The sequence below is a fragment of the Octopus sinensis genome, unplaced genomic scaffold (genome assembly GCF_006345805.1).
Source record: "Octopus sinensis unplaced genomic scaffold, ASM634580v1 Contig10158, whole genome shotgun sequence".
NCBI classification, from domain to species: domain Eukaryota; kingdom Metazoa; phylum Mollusca; class Cephalopoda; order Octopoda; family Octopodidae; genus Octopus; species Octopus sinensis.
In genome coordinates, this window is record NW_021832014.1 from 5,001 (window position 1) to 22,500 (window position 17,500).

Here is a 17,500-nt window from a genome sequence, read left to right on the forward strand (position 1 = left end):
GGTTAGAGAATAGCTTCTTTTCTAGTATAGTTACTCTTTTACTCTTTTACTTGTTTCAGTCATTTGACTGCGGCCATGCTGGAGCACCGCCTTTAATCGAGCAACTCGACCCCGGGACTTATTCTTTTGTAAGCCCAGTACTTATTCTATCGGTCTCTTTTGCCGAACCGCGGGGACATAAACACACCAGCATCGGTTGTCAAGCAATGCTAGGGGGACAAACACAGACATACAAACACACACGCACATATATATATACATATATATATATACATACATATACAGTTTCCGTCTACCAAATCCACTCACAAGGCTTTGGTCGGCCCGAGGCTATAGTAGAAGACACTTGCCCAAGGTGCCACGCAATGGGACTGAACCCGGAACCATGTGGTTGGTAAACAAGCTACTTACCACACAGCCACTCCTGCGCATCAATACTTTGCCGTAGAGAATAACGTATATATTCACTCTTAATACATTTCGGCAGATTTGAACGTGAATATATTAACCACGGTTATATTTCATCCTCTGAAAACATCCCTCTTCAGACGATGTGCGTTCATAGCTCATCCGATTCATTGAGTCCGTGTGTGTGTCTGTGTGTCTGTGAGTCTGTGTGTGCGTATTTATGCATGTCATCTACTGCATCTCCTGCTCTCTCTCTCTCTCTCTCTCTCTCTCTCTGCCCTTCTCCATACATAGGGCAAACGGGTGCCGCTTGGCTGATCGGTTCGCAGAACACCTCCGAGACATCCGACTCGGCAATGACACCTCAGTCTCGCGCCATTTCCGCTCTACCGATCACTCTGAGACGCCGCAGTGTTTCGATCTCGTTTTGAGTCTTTTTCAGTCAAAGATGCTCTGCGTCGATGGCTCTAAACGAAAGCTGTAGCTCTTGTTCAAAGAAGTCAACAAACAAATAATTAGTAATCGATGCTGATGTCGATCGAACCGATAATAATTCATTAAATGCTCGCAGAACAGCGAGAATCTCGACAATAATGTATCTATCCATTTTTAATATTGGGTTGTCCGGAAAGTTCGTGCCGATTTTTAAAGGAAAGAAAAAAGGTCAATGAATATATGCATGCACTAGCACTATGACCCGGCGTTGCCGGGTCTTAGTGCTAGTAATAGAACAATAACATTTCCGATCAATCACTTATTAAATCGATCTTTCCTCTCATTCTAGGTTCTGGAATTGCGACAAAGTATCGCAAATTTGATTGTATCCTTGGTTGAAGAAAATGGTCCTGGACCATCACAGGTTGCAAGGGTAAGGGACGTGTTGTGAGTTGCATTGATGTGTTGTGTGGTCTATAGACATGTTGAGGAGTTTGTTGACATGCTGTGCGATATATTGACATGTTGTGGGGTGTTTGAACGAGTCGTGGGGTTTAATGACATGCTGTGCAATGTATTGACATGTTGTGGGGTGTTTGAACGAGTTGTGAGGTTTATTGACATGATGTGCAATATATTGACATGTTGTGGGGTGTTTGAACGAGTTGTGAGTTTATTGACATGCTGTACAATATATTGACATGTTGTGGGGTGTTTGAACGAATTATGATGTTTATTGACATGCTGAGCGATATATTGACATGTTGTGGGGTGTTTGAACGAGTTGTGAGGTTTATTGACATGCTGCGCAATATATTGACATGTTGTGGGGTGTTTGAATGAGATGTGAGGTTTATTGACATGCTGTTCGATATATTGACATGTTGTGGGGTGTCTGAACGAGTTGTGAGGTTTATTGACATGCTGTGTGATATATTGACATGTTGTGGGGTGTTTGAACATGTTGTGAGGTTTATTGACATGATGTGCGATATATTGACATGTTGTGGGGTGTCTGAACGAGTTGTGAAGTTTATTGACATGCTGTGCGATATATTGACATGTTGTGGGGTGTTTGAACGAGTTGTGAGGTTTATTGACATGCTGTGCGATATATTGACATGTTGTGGGGAGTTTGAACATGTTGTGAGGTTTATTGACATGCTGTGCGATATATTGACATGTTGTGCGATATATTGACATGTTGTGGTGTGTTTGAACGAGTTGTGAGATTTATTGACATGCTGTGATATATATTGACATGTTGTGCGATATATTGACATGTTGTGGGGTGTTTGGACGAGTTGTGAGGTTTATTGACATGCTGAGCGATATATTGACATGATGGTTCTTCTCGTTGTGTTCTTCGAACAGGAAGTCAAAGACACTCTTGACAAGAAAGCAGTTCTTCAACTCATGACGGAATGCTACGAAATGCATCAACCGGATAAAACGAAACTTGAAGACTTGAAGAATTTGTCCGGCTCTGGAAGCTACATGCAAACAGCGAAATCGTTCGCCCTGGCGGGCGGAAGTTTCATTCAGGGAGTGATTGTAAGTAACATTCATTGGAACGAATACGGAAAGGAAAGAAAAAGGAAAAGAATGGTCATGGGGGGAGTGGTGGGCGGGTGGGGGGATGTCGTTTTTTTTTTTGTTATTTAGTGAAATTCTGTTTTTTTTTATTTATGAGTTGTTTGTGTAATTTCGTTTTGCAAGATTCAAGATGAGAAATCAACATCATCGTCGTCGTCGTCGTTGTCGCTGTCGTCATCACCATCATCTTCATCATCATCACCACCACCACCATCATCATCATCACCATCATCATCATCATCATCATCATCGTCATCACCATCATCATCATCATCGTCGTCATCATCATCATCATCACCATCATCGTCATCATCGTCATCACCATCATCGTCATCACCATCGTCATCATCGTCATCATCATCATCATCATCATCACCACCACCACCACCATCACCACCACCATTATCATCATCGTCGTCGTCATCATCATCGTCATAGCCTTCGTTATCGTCGTCGTCGTCATCATCATCATCATCATCACCATTATCATCATCGCCGTCGTGTTCAATCCCCTTGACGTTACTGTCTGGCAGGAACCAGGTGAAATGAAGGGTCTTGTTCAAGAACACTGATATGAAATCTTGTGTTGAAATCGATTTTTGTTGCAGCTTAGGAGGGTCATCATGCCAATGATAAACACACGCACTGGTTTTATCACTGCGTGTGTGTCTTATTGACATAATGACCCTACCAACAAACATCAACTTGGGAAGCTTCTGAGTTTAGATATGCTGGGAAATTTGGATATTGGGCGGGCGGGGCTTCTTTTTATCTGGGGAAAGGCAGTAAAGTAAAGTAGAGAAGGGGGCGGAGGAGGAGGAGGGGAGGGGGAATATGGAGGGTGAGGGGGAGCTGGAGGAGGAGGGGAGAAGGGGTGAGTGAGAGGAGGAGGAGGAGGAGGAGGAGAGGGGAAAGAAGGAAAATGAAGACATATAAAAACGGTTATCCTTTATATATTTCTGATCCTTTGTTTTCTTTCTGTTTTTTCCTTCAGCCCAAGGCTAAAGATCCTCTGGCAGACACCTACATGGACGTAGGATTCTCCCTCTACATCATTCTCGCCCGTATGATCGATATTGATCCGAGGGTTTTCCTAACAGGTAAGACTATAGAAACCAGCACCTTGCATATTTATTTCGATATTTACATCCTCTCTCTCTCCCTGTCTCTCTCTATTTCTCTATTTCTCTCTCTTAGTTTTTCACTCCCCACCCTCTCCTTCTCTCTCCCTTCTCCTCTCCATGCCCCTGTCTTTTTCCCTCGCTCCTCTCTCCTTCTCTCCCTCTCTCTCCCTCCTTCTCCCTCTCTTTCCTGTCTCCATCCCTCATTTCCCCTCTGTCTACCTACCTCTTCTTTTCCCTCTCTCTTCCTCCTTCTCTTTCTCTTTCCTCTCTCCGTCCCTCACTTCCCTCTATCTACCTACCTCTCCTTTTCTCTCTCGCTCCCCCTCCTTCTCCCTCTCTTTCCCCTCTCCATCCCTCACTTCCCCTTTATCTACCTACCTCTCCTTTTCTCTCTCTCCCTCTCTCTCCTCCCCTTCTCCCTCTCCCCTTCTTCCTCTCTTTCCTCTCTCCGTCCCTCACTTTCCCTCTACCTACCTCTCATTTGTTCTCTTTCCCTCTCTCTCGCTCTCTCTCTCTCTCTCTCTCCTCTCTCTCTCTCTCTCTCTCTCTCTCTCTCTCTCCCTTTCTCATACGTATTATACTCTCATACAAGACGGAGAGCTGGCAGAAACGTTAGCACGCCAGCCGAAATACTTAACAGTATTTCATCTATCTTTACGTTCTGAGTCCAAAGTCCGCCAAGGTCAATTTTGCCTTTCATCCTTTCGGGGTTCGATAAAATAAGTACCAGTTGCATACTGGGGTCGATCTAATCGACTATCCCCCTCCCCCAAACTTTCGAGCCTTGTGCCTCGAGTAGAAAAAAATTATACTCTCACACTCTCATACTCTCTCTCTTTCTCTCTTCTACTTCAGTCCATATCACACCACAACAACAAAAGGCTTTTAACTTTTACAAGAAAAATTGTTCGTCAATTGAAATTGTGAAAGACGATTGTCTCCAGAAGATTAACTTCAGAGTCCGGAACAAAGTAAGATTTTCCAACACATTTCTTTTCACGTAACATCTCCACCTTTTTTCCAAGTATTTTGCATTTTCTCGTTTCTTTTTAAATTTCATTTTGCATATGTCCCTTATTTCTGGTCATTTCATTACGTTGAACCGTTAATCCCTTCATATTGTTTTTCTGTCTCCCTTTGTTTTCCTCTTAATCCTTTCTGTGAAAAAGCGTAGGTACGAAACGTCAATGACTTTTCCATTCTTCCCAAGCGTTAAACTAATTCAACTCCTTGTTGCTTCTTCGCCTGCCTTCGTCCTTTGTTTTCTGTAAATTTGAACTATATATATATATATATATATATAGGGAGAGTTTACGAAAAAACAAAAGACGAAGACAGGTGGTGTACAAAAACAAACAGATGTATTAGTATAACGCTCAGGAATAGACAAGGTCTTTTACATTTCGAGCCTACGCTCTTCTACAGAAAGGGACCCAGAAAAAAGGAGAGAAAAAATGTGTGTAGTGGCTAACATCTATCATGGCATATATTAATATATATATATATATATATTATATATATATTATATGATATATAATATATCTATATATTATATAATTGTGACACTGTTAGTTTCGAGCGGATCTTCAGAAGCGATAACAAACCGAAAGGGTATGCTCCCACTTTCAGTGTTTTCAAATCCAACCAGGGATTTTTTTCGGAGCTGATGATAGAAATGTCGAGTTGACTAATCTTGAAACGTAGTTCTCAAATACCTTTGCATTTGATTTTTTTAATGTCTCTACCCACATACTTTCGTGAGTTGAATGGAGCAAGCACTATATGAGAGAGTTTTCTTAAGTATTGGAAATAGTTTAGAAAAGTTTTTTTAGTGCTATTTCTAATGAGTTCAGTATGCGGCCAAAGTAATTTATTTTACTAAGCCTTTTATATAATGTAATAATTTGAATTCGCCTTAAATGGTCCCTTTGCATATCTGAATACTTGGTGAAATTGATTAATTAATAATTTTACCCGCAATGCAAAATTAAATATATATATATATATATTATACATACATATATATATATACACTATATATATATATACATATAAATATACTACTTTATATCTATGTATATATATATATATATATATATATATATATATATATATATATATATATATACATACATATATATATATATATACATACATATATATATATATACATATAAATATACATACTTATATATCTATGTATATATATATTATATATAGTATATATATATATATATATATATATACATAGATATATAAGTATGTATTATACCGGAGTAAGCACATAAATGTGAAACAAGGTGGGTAAAAATAGTACTCGAACACCGGATGTAGAGTAATATGCTTTATTATCAAAGCTGCAAAAACATCAAAAAAATATCACAAAATACTACAAAAAAGTGGCCAGCAAACATAATGTGTGTGTGTGTGTGTGTGTACATACATGCATACATACATATGTGTGTATGTATGTATATATGGTTCGGCAAAAGAGACCGATAGAATAAGTACTAAGCTTACAAAGAATAAGTCCTGGGGTCGATTTGCTCGACTAAAGGCCGTGCTCCAGCATGGCCACAGTCAAATGACTGAAACAAGTAAAAGAGTAAGAGTATGTATGTATGTATTGTGCATGTATGTATGTATGTATGTATGTATGTATGTATGTATGTATAGAGAGAGAGAGGGGAGTGAGAGAAAGAGGGAGAGAGAGAGAAAGAGAGACATACATACATGTACTATGTGTGCGAGCGTTTTGCGTCCGTTTTTGTTCGCCACCACCACTTCACAACTGCTTTATGTACCCTGGTTTCTTTATGTCCCCGTAACCGAGCGGTTCGACAAAAAAGAACGATGCGATAATTATCAAACTCGAAAAATAAAAAAAAGTACCGAGGATCGATGATTTGATCGACTAAAACTCCTCCAAGGCGATTCCCCCAACATGGCTGCTGTCCTATGACTCATACAAGCAGAAGATAAACACGTGACGAACCTAAAATGTCGATCATTTAACCAGAGAAAAAAAAACGAAAAGAAACCTAGAGACACACAAGTCATATTTACATAGAAATTATATCGCTTTTGCTTGAGTCTGGGTTTAGACGCTGGGATATCTTATTTCTGTGTAACTAGATTTGGTCTCTCAGTGTCACTTTATCTGTTTGGTGTCAGTTAATCACTGGTTTAATCCCGCTAAATTTGATATTTTTCATCTTTGTCAAGCGCTGGCGTTAATACATTTTCCATGCTGAGTTCTGTTCTAAGAAACCGAAGCAGCAGCGCTTCGCAGTATTTGATCTTCTCATTTGTGGAATATACTTACGTACATATACGTACGTACATTAATAGATTCATACATACACACATACATACGTACCTATATAAATAGATAGATAGATAGATAGATAGATAGATAGATAGATAGATAGATAGATAGATAGATAGATAGATAGATAGATAGATAGATAGATAGATAGATAGATAGATATAGATATAGATACAGTTATATATATATATGTATATATAGTTTTATTTATTTATATATATATATATGAATGTACATACATACATACATAGACATACAGACATACATACACACATACATACATACATACATACATACATACATACACACATACATACATACATACATACGCACATACATGCATACATACATACATACATACATACATACATACATACATACATACGCACATACATACATACATACACACATGCATACATACATACATATACATACAGACATACATACATACATACATACACACATTCATACATACATGCATACATACATACACACATACATACATACATACATACATACATACATACATACATACATACATACATACATACATATGTACATACATACATACATACAAGTGTATTATTTACAGATCAATGGAAGCGTATATCAAAAGAAAACTAAATATTACTACTAGAATTCAAAACAGAAATAGTTATGTATTCGACAGGCAGCTTTGATGTTAATTATATGTAAAGATTTTCTTTGTATATAAAATATTATTGTAGCAAGGATCTTTACGATTTGGGTAATTAACTTTGTAGCACTTTCGGCGAGTACATGGCTAACCTGAAATATTTTCGCAGAATGTTCTGTGAAATTTCTTGCAGATAGCATTGTGCTTGATCATTCAAATCATGTCTGATGAAATGGACTGGTTATCTTGTTCTGTTACGTAATTTATTAATAAACATTAAATACCCATTTTCGTGGAAACGATCGTCACGTAATTCAACTTTATTTGTCTTCATTTATTATTTGTGTGTGTGTGTGTGTGTGTGTGTGTGTGTTGTGTGTGCGTGTGTGTGCGTGTGTGTGTGTGTGTGTGGTGTGTGTTGTGTGTGTGTGTGTGTGTGTGTGTGTACATAATTTGCCGCTATCGGTTTAGCGAATTAAAAATAATTTGGGATTTACGGAGGGTTAAAGTGAAGCGCAGGAGTGGCTGTGTGGTAAGTAGCTTGCTGACCAACCACATGGTTCGAGGTTCAGTCCCACTGCGTGACACCTTGAGAAAGTCTCTTCTACTATAGCCTCGGGCCGACCAAAGCCTTCTGAGTGGATTTGGTAGACGGAAACTGAAAGAAGCCCGTCGTGTGTGTGTGTGTGTTGTGTGTGTGTGTGTGTGTGTGTGTGTGTGTGGTGTGTGTGTGTGTGTGTGTGCGTGTGTTTTGTCCCACCAACATCGCTTGACAACCGATGCTGGTGTGTTCACGTCCTCGTAACGTAGCGGTTCGGCAAAAGAGGCCGATAGAATAAGTACTAGGCTTACAAAGAATAAGTCCTAGGGTCGATTTGCTCGATTACAGGCGGTGCTCCAGCATGGCCGCAGTCAAATGACTGAAACAAGTAAAAGAGTAAAAGAGATACTTGTAACAAAAAAAATCTTTTGCTATTTAAGCAACCAGTAAAACATAAATTTTTCAGTTTGAAAACGGCTACGTGAGGTTCGAGACTCATATCAGAGTAAACATTATTATTAATGTAAAGTATAGAAGCCATCTTAATTTGGCTAACCACAAAAGGGAGGAGGTGTTGCTGTAGCTCTATAGCCCCAGGAGATCAGTAACACCCCTCCCCTTTGTGGCTAGCCATATTAAGATGGCTTCTATACTTTACATTATCGAGCGATTACTGTTTACATCTCATTCTGAGATTTAATAATGATTATTATTAAGATTAAAATTAAAACTATCCCCTACCCCAAAAAGCCATCTCTACTCATTTTTTCCAATACACCCCACACACACGTATGCCTTTGCAGTACTGATTCTTGTTCTTGTGATTGTTCTTCTTTGTTTTAGAGAGTTCTACGAGAAGAAGTAAAAGAGAAGTTGAAATGGAATGTTGACCGATCTTCTCCCAGTAATAAAATAAGAGATTTGATGGAATGGGCAAAAGACATAATGAAGGATATCGCCTATCAAAGACGAATCCTAGGAAATCCATTGGCCCTCCTTCTAACGAAAGGATGGTAAGGTGCACTTTTGGTTTTTGTTGATATGCGAGTGTGTGGGTAAGTGTGTGTCGGTATGTGTGTGGAGGGTACGTGTGTTTGTGTGTGGGGGGAGAGGGAGAAAGAGAGAAGGGAGGGAGAGAGGGAGAGAGGGAGAGAGGGAGAGGGAGAAGAGAGGAGAGGGAGATAGAGGGAGAGGGAGAGGGGAAGAGAAAGGAGAGAGAAGCTGGGGAGAGGGCGATGGAGGGGGAGATGGAAGTGAGAGAAGGGAGAGAAGAGGGGAAGGGAGATAGAAGAGGGGAAGGGAGATAGAAGAGGGGAGGGGAGGGCGATGAAGGGGAGGGAGATGGGTGGGGGAGAGGGGAGAGGGAGAGGAGAGGAGAGGGAAATAGAGGGAGAGGGGAAGAGAAAGGAGAGAGAAGAGGGGAGGGGAGAAGGCGATGGAGGGGGAGATGGGAGGGAGAGAGGTCAGTTTACACTTTTTCGAGGTCAGGGACTTTTCGTCACTGGAAAAAGGATATATGTATTTGCATTGGGAGCCCTTCACATCGAAGACCGATGATTGTCGTGCGCTGACGACGGGTAAATACTCAGAAACCCGGGTCCGTGCGTATCACGTCAGGTCGACGATGGGAAGGATGGCTTCCCTTTGCAAATACTGATAGGACACATAAGAAAGTGTGTCAATAGCCAGCTGGAGGAGATGTTCTCCTGGGGCTACACACTACAGTAACACCCACCCTTAGTGGTTGGCCACATTTAAGTGGCAAATATACTTCACATAACTGATATTGTTTTTGTTCTTGCTTTTTATTCTCCTTCTTTAGGCTATTTTGGAACCACATGGTGACGATATTAAGTTTCGCCATCAACATTATGATGCTCATCACTTGGAATGCAAAAGCTTCTCTTCAAAAAGGAAATTCAACACTCATTGAAGGAATAGACGAGTAAGTGTCGCATCTTTTCCACGGCTTTTCTGGGGCCCATTTCACTCTTTCAAGAAACTCTCAGACCAGACTTAAAAGTTCTCTGTCAATATCGATTTTACTTACATATATATATACTGTTAACACATGCACCTCCTTGCAACAGTATATATATATATGTGTGTCTGTGGTGTAATACATATATTTTACATACATTCGCACACACATATGTATATATATTATATATATATATATATATATATATATAATAATATATATATATATATCTATATAATTATTATTATTATTTGAGAGAATATAAATCCAAACTTACAGGGAAAAAAATCCAATTTAGAAATACTAAATCAAATTTCACAAAATGTAATATATATATATAAAAAATTAGAAAAAACCACCTTTTATCAATTCAAAATGAACAATTAAATTACACCATCTAGAAAATTACATATAATAAAAATATTAAAAATTAAAATAACAATAAAATATCAATGATTAAGTAAATTGCGAAAAAAAATAATAATAACGTATTATACACCAATTATATACGTTTTTATTATTTTTTTTGCAATTTACTTAATCATTGATATTTTGTTGTTATTTTAATTTTTAATATTTTTATTATATGTAATTTTCTAGATGGTGTAATTTAATTGTTCATTTTGAAGTGATAAAAGGTGTGTTTTTTTCTAATTTATATATATATATATATATATATATATATATATATATGTGTGCGTATATATGTATGTATGTATGTATATTCAAACAAAGCCAACAGGATAACAAAACTGTTTTAAACATGTTTTTTTCTCTATCTTTTACTGTCTAAAATCTTGTGTGATTTTCTCTTTTTTCTGCCGACAGTCCCGTTCCAGTAATCCACACACTGACACAAGAACAGTATACAATCGCAATTTACGTGATGGGAGGCATGCATAACTTTTTCTCCATGTTAGTACTCATCAGCTACTTTGTCTGCAATCATCCAAGTCTTCCCAACCTGAAAAATATAGTCATCTTTTTCAAGTAAGTCACAACTTCTCTATATCTACGCATCCTAAATATTTCGCTTAAGCAGAGCAGTTCTAACAACCCCAGGACTTATTCTTTGCCAGTCTAGGCGCAGGAGTGGCTGTGTGGTAAGTAGCTTGCTAACCAACCACATGGTTCCGGGTTCAGTCCCACTGCGTGGCATCTTGAGTAAGTGTCTTCTGCTATAGCCCCGGGCCGACCAATGCCTTGTGAGTGGATTTGGTAGACGGAAACTGAAAGAAGCCTGTCGTATATATGTATATATATATAAATATGTGTGTGTATGTGTGTGTGTGTGTGTGTGTGTGTGTGTGTATGTGTTTGTGTTTGTGTGCCTGTGTTTGTCCCCCTATCATTACTTGACAACCGATGCTGGTGTGTTTATGTCCCCGTCACTTAGCGGTTCGGCAAAAGAGACCGATAGAATAAGTCCTGGGCTTACAAAGAATAAGTCCCGGGGTCGATTTGCTCGATTAAAGGCGGTGCTCCAGCATGGCCGCAGTCAAATGACTGAAACATGTAAAAGAGTAAAGAGAGACCATCCCGAAATACAACGTCCGTTGCAACACACGGTTTCACACCAGAAATCTTGCAGCACAAATTTACAAACGTGATAAAACACTAAAAGAACGTGTATATAACTGTTGTTTGTTCCTTCTCGAGCCACGCCTGGCTCATCAGGGCCGGTTTCCCGGTTTCCTTGGCTTATAGGTTCCTCACCTGGACGGGACGCCAGTCCATCGCAGGTGAGCTGCAAGATGCAGGAGGAAAGAGTGATAGAAAGTTGTGGCGAAAGAGTCAGCAGAAGTTCGCCATTGCCTTCTGCCGGAGCCGCGTGGAGCTTAGGTGTTTCGCTCATAAACACACACATTGCCAGGTCTGAGATTCGAACCCGTAATCCCTCGACCGCGACTCTAACCACTAGGCCATGTGCCTCCGCATATATAACTGTACATCTCGTATAATCATTAATCTCTCTATATATAAAGCTGAAGTTGTCTGTGTGTGGCAGGTTTGGTAGCCTTCAACTAACACTATCTTCTCTGAGACTCTGCGGCACAAGTTGACCAAAATTGAGAGTATGATAGAAGAAGGCTTGTTCTTCCTTCCGTACAAGAAAAAATTCAAATCGGACCATGTTAACACCAAAAATTATTTACATCAAAAATGTGCTTTTTTTCTATGAAAATCCCGATTTATTTACGATTTTTTGACTGCTGTGTCGTATTTTTCGGTGTATTTCAACCAGAAAAATGTTCACTTGAAGAGAATAACAAGCTACATAATGCAAAGTTTTTACTTTTAAAAAATTCCAATTCTAAAGGGTCGAAAAGAAAACAAACCCGAGCAACGCAGGGCGATACTGCTAGTACATATATAAATCTATATTGACTAATTTTTTCTTTGTGAGGTGCGATCACATCTCTCTATATATAAAGCTGAAGTTGTCTGTGTGTGGCAGGTTTGGTAGCTTTCAACTAACACTATCTCCTCCGAGACCCTGCAGCGCAAGTTGACCAAAATTGAGAGTATGATTGAAGAAGGCTTGCTCTTCCTTCCGTAGAAGAAAAAAATCAAATCGGTCTATGTTAACACCAAAAATTATTTACATCAAAATGATGCTTTTTTTCTATGAAAATCCCTATTTTTTGACTGCTGTGTTGTCATTTTTCTGTGTATTTCAACCAGAAAAATGTTCACTTAAAGAGAATAACAAGCTACATAATGCAAAATTTTTACTTTTCAAAAATTCCAATTCTAAAGGGGTCGAAACAAACCCAAGCAACGCCGGGCGATATTGCTAGTACATATATAACTAATTTTTTTTATTGTGGGGAGCAACCATTGACGCAATTTTAAGCAAGGGAAATAATTCTGCTTTAGAACATTGGTGGAGGTTATCTCCCTTACACTAGTCGAGCATATATTGTGCAGACACGCTTAGGAAATTATCTGTAGTCGCTGATTGGCCGAATAGATAATAAGGTCGTTTTGTATGCTTGAGGTCGTGGTTTCGAACACATTGCGTGACGCCCTGGGCCTGCGTTATTTTTTATAATCTCGAATTGAGCAGTTTTTTTTTTGTGAGTAAAACTAGGGACATGGAAACTGTATAAACGCATTTGGGGTAGATTGCATAAATAAATACGAAAGGCACACGGATCCTACCCGATAATTAAGTTAAGGATACGTGTGTCTGTGGAATACTCGACCACGTATACGTTTATGCAATACGCAGGTGGCTTATTCGATTGAACAACTGAAACTTCGTCGGCGAGACGACTGAGATCAACCTGAGCACACATCCACCCGAGCACACATCCACCCGAGCACACATCCACCCGGACACACATCCACCCGGACACACGCACACACATAAAACCATAGATATAAACATAGGCGCAGCCGTGGCTGTGTGGATAAAGAAACCTGCTTCCCAACTACATGGCTTTGGGTTCAGTCCCGCTGCGTGGCACCTTGGACAAGTTTCTTCTACTATTGGCCCGGGCTGACCAAAGCCTTGTGAGTGGATTTGGTAGAAGGAAACTGAAAGAAACTCGTCGTGTGTGCATGTGTGCATGCGTGCGTGCGTACATGCGTGCGTGCGTACCTGCGTGCGTGTGTACCTGCGTGCGTGCGTACCTGCGTGCGTGCGTGTGTGTGCATGTATGCACGTGTGTGTGTGTGTTCGTGCGTGCATGCGTACCTGCGTGTGTGTGTATGTGTGTATGTGTATGTGTGTGAGGGTGTGCTGTTTATGTATATGTGTGTTTGCGTTTATGTGTATGGAAATGTGTTCACGTGTGTGTGTGTGTGTTCATGTGTGTGTGTGTGTGCGCGCGTATATGCACGTGTGTGTGTGTTTGTGTGTGTGTGTGTGTTATGGCTGTCTCCCACCACCGTTTCCCAACCAGTCTTGGTTTGTTTACATCCCCGTAAGCTAGCAGTTCGGCAGAAGAGACAAAACAGAATTTTAGCATAGTGGAAAGGAAGGATGGACGTGGCTAAAGCCCTGGGAATATTGAATCTTCTGCTTTGATATGGAATTACGAAGAATAACATTAAGAGAATACAAAGACAAGTTAATGTTGACGGCCATTTTTTATTCTGCTCAAATAGACAACAATTTTTACTGCGGTGGGAAAAGGTCTGATTGGTTGACTTTTAGCATCCAATCAGCATGCACAGGAATGGTCATGTGATGACTTGCAGAAAAAGACTTGCAGGAATAAAAAAGGACAATTTAAATTAATCATTTGTTAACCCTTTTGTTACCCTATTTCTGTTGAGATGCTCTGTGTTTCTTTCAATTAATTTTAAATATAACTAAGAATTTAGTAAAATAACTTAGTTATCATTAAGCTAGTGTTAGGAACATAAATTGTGACTAAGGTTTGGTGGGAGATTTGAATTCAGAACTTATGAAAATAAGACATTTGTACTACAGAGCCAGGACTGGTTTCAGTTGGGTTGGTATCGAAAGGGTTAAATATAACAAAGAATTTAGTAAAATAACTTAGTTATCATTCAGCTAGTGTTAAGAACATAAATTGTGACTAAGGTTTGGTGGGAGATTTTAATTCAAAACTTTTGAAAACAAGACATTTGTACTACAAAACCAGAGGCTGTTTCAGCCGGCTTGGTATCAAAAGGGTTAAGAATTGTTTCTCTATTATATATCCTTAACCCTTTTGTTACCATATTTCTGCTGAAATGTTTGGTGTTTCTTTCAATTACTTTAAATATAACAAAAAATTTAGTAAAATAACTTAGTTTATCATTAAGCTAGTGTTAGGAACATAAATTATGACTAAGGTTTGGTGGAAGATTTTTATTCAGAACTTATGAAAACAAGACGTTTGTACTACAGAGAGCCAGAAGTGGTTTCAGCTGGGTTAGTATCGAAAGGGTTAAATTAATCATTTGTTAACCCTTTTGTTACTGTATTTCTGTTGAGATGCTCTCAAAGAATTTAGTAAAATAAATTCGTTATCATTCAGCTAGTGTTAGGAACATAAATTGTGACTAAGGTTTGGTGGAAGATTTTAATTCAGACATTTGTACTACAAAGCCAGGGGTGATTTCAGACAGGTTGATAATGAAAGGGTTGGCTAAACAACTAACATTTTAACATCACATCGCTACAGAATAAATACAGATGTGTTTTGGGTTTTTTTTTAAATGAGTATTGGGATCTGTTGCTGAGTTCTGGGGTCAATGTAATCAACTTACCCCCTCCTTCTATGAAAACTGCTGGCCTTGTGCCAAAAATTGAAACCGTTGCTGCTACTGCTGTTGTTGTAATTGTTGTTATTGTTGTTGCTGTTGTTGTTGTTGTTGTTGTTGTTGTTGTTTTGTTGTTAGCCCTAATCGTTAATGAGGAGTTAATCAGCCTCTGGCTTTGCTCTCTCTCTGTTATTTCAGGAAATTAACCGTGAAAAAGAAAAAACAAGAAGAAGACGGCGATAACAAAAAGAAACACATATCTAAATTGGAATGTAAATTCTTTAGTTTCGTGACATTCTTCTACTTGGTAAGCACCACCACCGATTGCTCTTCTCTCCTTTCTCCATTTCTCTCCTTTCTCTCTCTCTCTTTCTTCCTCTCTCTCTTTCTTTCTTTTTTTTTTTTTTTGTCTTTTGTCCGATAATCCTTCAGAAATGGTTTTCAGCAAAAGAGACAAACAGACAGACAGACAGGCAGACAGACAGACAGGCAGACAGACAGACTGGCAGACAGACAGACTGGCAGACAGACAGACAGACAGACTGACAGACAAGCAGACTGACAGACAGACAGAACAGACAAAAAGAGAGACTGACAGACAGACAAGCAGACATACAGACAGACAAACAAGAAGACAGACTGACAGACAGAAGACAAGCAGACAGACAGACAAGCAGACAGACAGACAGACAAGCAGACAAGCAGACAGACAGACAGACAGACAAGAAGACAGACTGACAGACAGACAAGCAGGCTGACAGACAGACGAGCAGACAGACAGACTGACAAACAGACAGACAGGTGTACATTTCTTTTCTTTCCGTTCTTGTTAGTTTTCTTGTTATGCTTCAGCTATTGCAGGGGAAAGGCCATACTGGAGCACCAGCTTCGAAATTGAATGTTCTATGCTTTATAGAGGTATTGATAACATGAATACAAACAACAAGAATATAACAACAGGCGTCTTTCGACTAGAAACGAATTTGAATAACACCTGCATTCAACTCCATTTATTTATATAAAATTTTGAATTTAGTTCATGGACCACCAGGGGTCCGCAGGCCACAGGTTGGGAACCACTGGTCTGTGGGATTAAATACTGGAATTTTGAAGGAAATTTCAGAAATGAAATTATTCGATGAATTCAGGTTTTCCTGTTATTGAATTTTCTGCCATCCAACTCAATATGGTGCATAGTGTAAACATATAGTATAAACATGTAGTACAAACATGTAGTATGAACATGTAGTGTTAACATGCAGTGTAAACATGTAGTATGAACATGTAGTGTAAACATGTAGTGTAAAAATGAAAGTATTCAATTAATTTAGGTTTTCATGTTATTGAATTTTCTGCCATACAACTCAATATGGTACAAAGTGTAAAGATGTAGTATAAACATGTAGTATGAACATGTCGTATAAACATATAGTAAATACATGTAGGATAAACATGAGGTATAAACATGTAGTGTAAACATTCAACCATCGTTAATATCTTTCCAAATCCTGTGTGAAGGCCCGTGGCTTAGTGGTTAAGGTGTTTAGCTCACAATCAACATCATGAGTTCAATTCCCAACGGCGCGTTGTGTCCTTGAGCAAGACACTTTATTTCATGTTGCTCCAGTCCACTCAGCTGGCAAAAATGAGTTGTACCTGTGTTTCAAAGGGGCCAGCCTTGTCACACTCTCTGTCACAATGAATCTCCCTGAGAACTATGTTAGGGGTACGCGTGTCTGTGGAGTGCTCAGCCACTTAAAAATTAATTTCACCAGTGGGCTGCTCAGTTGAATGGATCGACTGGAACCCTCATCATTATAACAAACAGAGTGCCAAATTCTGCTGTTTCACAAGGAATTTTTGGTCCTCCAAAGTCGTCTTGGTACACAAGTCAGCCAACCCTTTTTGGGAAAGGGCGGGGTCTAAATTTCGTCTGAAAAATTCAGCAAATATACCAGAAAATCCAGTAACAAAAAACGGTGGGATGGTCTCAGGTGGAATGTACATGATCACTAGAGTCCGCAGGCCACAGGTCTATGGGATTAAATACTGGAATTTTGAAGGATATTTCAATAATGAAAGTATTCAATGAATTTAGGTTTCCATGGTGGATAGTGTAAACATGTAGCATAAACATGTAGCCCAAAACATGTGACATAAACATGTGGGGTAAATATGGGGCTAAACATGTAGCATAAGCATGTAGTGTGGCCATGTGGTATAAACA

The 17,500-nt window shown here is 39.1% G+C and overlaps 1 protein-coding gene across 1 annotated transcript in view; it reads left to right on the forward strand.

Annotated features, from left to right (window-relative positions):
- LOC115228294 (inositol 1,4,5-trisphosphate receptor type 3-like) overlaps nt 1–17,500 on the forward strand; it is a gene marked incomplete at its 5' end in the record, with an annotated part of 34,909 nt that overhangs the window by 4,930 nt on the left and 12,479 nt on the right. Inside the window, 8 exons of the mRNA XM_036498902.1 lie at nt 1,193–1,276; nt 2,218–2,397; nt 3,434–3,539; nt 4,419–4,534; nt 8,913–9,082; nt 9,892–10,014; nt 10,879–11,040; nt 15,472–15,580. Of these exons, the coding sequence (XP_036354795.1) occupies nt 1,193–1,276; nt 2,218–2,397; nt 3,434–3,539; nt 4,419–4,534; nt 8,913–9,082; nt 9,892–10,014; nt 10,879–11,040; nt 15,472–15,580 (1,050 nt within the window). The remainder of the gene's footprint in view (nt 1–1,192; nt 1,277–2,217; nt 2,398–3,433; nt 3,540–4,418; nt 4,535–8,912; nt 9,083–9,891; nt 10,015–10,878; nt 11,041–15,471; nt 15,581–17,500) is intronic.